Source organism: Myotis nattereri (assembly GCF_964212035.1).
Source record: "Myotis nattereri genome assembly, chromosome: 9".
In the NCBI taxonomy this organism is placed as follows: domain Eukaryota; kingdom Metazoa; phylum Chordata; class Mammalia; order Chiroptera; family Vespertilionidae; genus Myotis; species Myotis nattereri.
The window spans coordinates 41,460,306-41,463,283 of NC_138084.1; the positions used below are offsets into that span (position 1 = coordinate 41,460,306).

Sequence of the window (2,978 nt, forward strand, 5' to 3'; positions counted from 1 at the left end):
ATTACAATAAATAGACAGATAAATGCTAAATGATGATAGATAGATAGATAGATAGATAAAATAATCTGTTTCACAGTCAATTTATTTATGCTGATATAAATGGGAATAATATTTTCTAATTCTCATTAAAACATACATGGAAATATTTGATGTAATGACCCTAACATGTTATTCCCTGGAAATAACATATGTGCACGCCCAATCCAGGGTGGAGTTGTACTGGAGGGCTGGTATTAGCAGACATAAAGAGCCATAATGACTTGACCCATGTGTATGCAATGGAGGGGTTGTTGTTAAAAGCAAATCTGAGTTCCCTGAGGTACTGGCCTCCCCTGGAGTCTTCAGGCAAACACATAAAAATCTCTGCTCCCGATGCCTGACAATCCACATTCACTACATCTTAGGCTATGAAGACTACATTTGAAGCAGGTGAGCAAGTTATATAATAATGTTGAGCAACCCTATAGGGGTAAAATGAAGAATAAACTAAAGGACAATGGGACGTAGAGTAAATATTTGAGAATATTAAGACCTTTGTCTGACATTAAGTCTGCAGAGTAATATCTAATGCTCTCCAATTTAAAGCACAAGGTGATTGAATATCTCCTCCTAGGAAAGCATCCAAGCCCGTTAATTTGTAATCAGACAATATACTTTTTTTTTTTTTTTTAATATATTTTATTGATTTTTCACAGAGAGGAAGGGAGAGAGATAGAGAGTTAGAAACATCGATGAGAGAGATACATCGATCAGCTGCCTCCTGCACATCTCCTATTGGGGATGTGCCCGCAACCCAGGTACATGCCCTTGACCGGAATCGAACCCGGGACCTCTCAGTCCGCAGGCCGACGCTCTATCCACTGAGCCAAACCGGTTTCGGCCAGACAATATACTTTTATTTGGATCTTTTCACCATTGTGTTATAGATGCAATGAAACAACCACACGGGATTACACACTGTTTTAAATGCATTAAATATTTATATAACAAAAGTCTATCTTTAAAATGCCAAATGACTTCATTCCATTCTCAATCTGGCAACCTATACCCAAGTAGATTGAATTAGCCATTCTGTTTGGTTCCTATAATAGTATCTTTTTACCACTAACATTTTCACTTAGCATATTGTTTTGTAGGCTATATAAACATCTATTCCTCTCTAAGATTGTTACCTCACTGGGGGGGGAAACGACAACACCCTATTCATTTTGTTATCCTAGTTGTTCTTGGACCTAAATATGGAAAAGAATCAGGTAAGTGCTATAAAGTTTGAGTACAATCTGAAATGTTGATTTCTCTACAAACAGAAAGTGAGGTCCCAAGTCATATACTCCAGGTATGACTACCTTAAACCACACTGATGTGAGCTACACAGTCTTCTACTTGCTGGGCATCCCTGGCCTTGAGGACCAGCACGTGTGGATTTCCATCCCCTTCTTCGTTTCCTATGTCATCGCCTTGCTGGGGAACAGCTTGCTCATCTTCCTTATCCTCACAAAGAGCAGCCTCCATGAACCCATGTACCTCTTCCTCTGCATGCTGGCCGGAGCAGACATTGTCCTCTCCACGTGCACAGTACCTCAGGCCTTGGCCATATTCTGGTTCCATGCTCAGGAGATCTCCCTGGATCGCTGCATCGCTCAACTCTTCTTCATCCACTCAACTTTCATCTCTGAGTCAGGGATCCTGCTGGTGATGGCATTAGACCGCTACATTGCCATATGCTACCCACTGAGATACACCACCATTCTTACACATGTGCTGATTGGGAAAATTGGTCTAACTATCTTTCTGAGAAGTTACTGTACAGTATTCCCCATGATATTTCTTCTGAAAAGATTGACTTTTTGCAGAACTAACATTCTTCAACACACTGGTTGTGAGCACATGGGGTTGGCCAAGTATGCCTGTGATGACATACGCATAAATATTTGGTATGGAATTTTCGTCCTCATGTCAACAGTGATTTTAGATGTTATACTAATTTGTGTTTCATATATGCTTATTCTCTGTGCTGTCTTCCGCATCCCTTCCCAACAGGCTCGCCACAAAGCTCTCAACACTTGTGGTTCCCATGTGTGTGTCATTATCCTTTTTTATGGTCCTGGGATCTTCTCAGCACTCACTCACCGCTTTGGACACCTCATTTCACCCCACATTAATGTACTCCTTGCCAATGTCTGCATTCTGATACCTCCTATGCTAAATCCCATCATTTATGGGATCAAGACCAAACAGATCAGAGACCAAATTACTTATGTCTTGCTTTCCAAAACAATATGACTTTGGGAAAAGGAAACAAGCTACTGTTTCCTCAGCATTTTTAGCTGTACATGAGGTGAGCTTTAGAAGCCCTAGTAGGTGGAGAACAGTTGCTCTTTAAAGTCTTTGATAAATAAGAGAGATGAATTTCTTTGTGCCTCGGTGAGTTTTCTTACTCAGAGTCTGAGAAATACACCAGTTACCTTTTTAATTCATTTCTAGTCTATACTCTACAGAGGTCTTTGAAAAGAGTGACATTATGGGTAATAGCGAGACTATTCTTTCCTGGTTTGATTCAGACATGATGTGGTAAAGAGATTGGGAGAGAAGTGAGGGAAGCAGGCAAAAACCTCTGCCACCCACATTCCCCTGTAGTTTGTTCTCTGCCCTCCTCCTCCCCCTTTCCCCTGCCTCCCTCTTATCTTTATTTTCCTCCTCCCTCTCTTCCTCTCCTTCCTCTTCCTATTCTACTTCTCCTTCTTTCTCTCTCTCCATCACAGTCAAAGACCTTGAAAGAGTTGTCTATACATTCACGACTCAATGTCCTTCTCTATTTTTCTTCCTCTCACCCCAGTCAGACAGTTTTCCTATGCCGTGACACTGCATGTCACAGTATCCTCCACAATGCTGAATCCAATGGTTAAGACTGTCTACATCATACGTGACACTTCAGCACCATCTGACACAGGGAAACAGTCTCTCATTCTAGAAATTCA

General features: G+C 41.1%; 1 protein-coding gene across 1 annotated transcript; it reads left to right on the forward strand.

Moving 5' to 3' along the window:
* Positions 1-1,338: 1,338 nt before the first annotated feature.
* On the forward strand, positions 1,339-2,283 carry LOC308524103 (olfactory receptor 52B4-like; the record flags this gene model as incomplete). The annotated part of the gene is made up of 1 exon (XM_081098254.1): positions 1,339-2,283. The coding sequence occupies one exon, from the start codon at positions 1,339-1,341 to the stop codon at positions 2,281-2,283; it is 945 nt and encodes a 314-aa protein (XP_080954380.1).
* Positions 2,284-2,978: the final 695 nt, after the last annotated feature.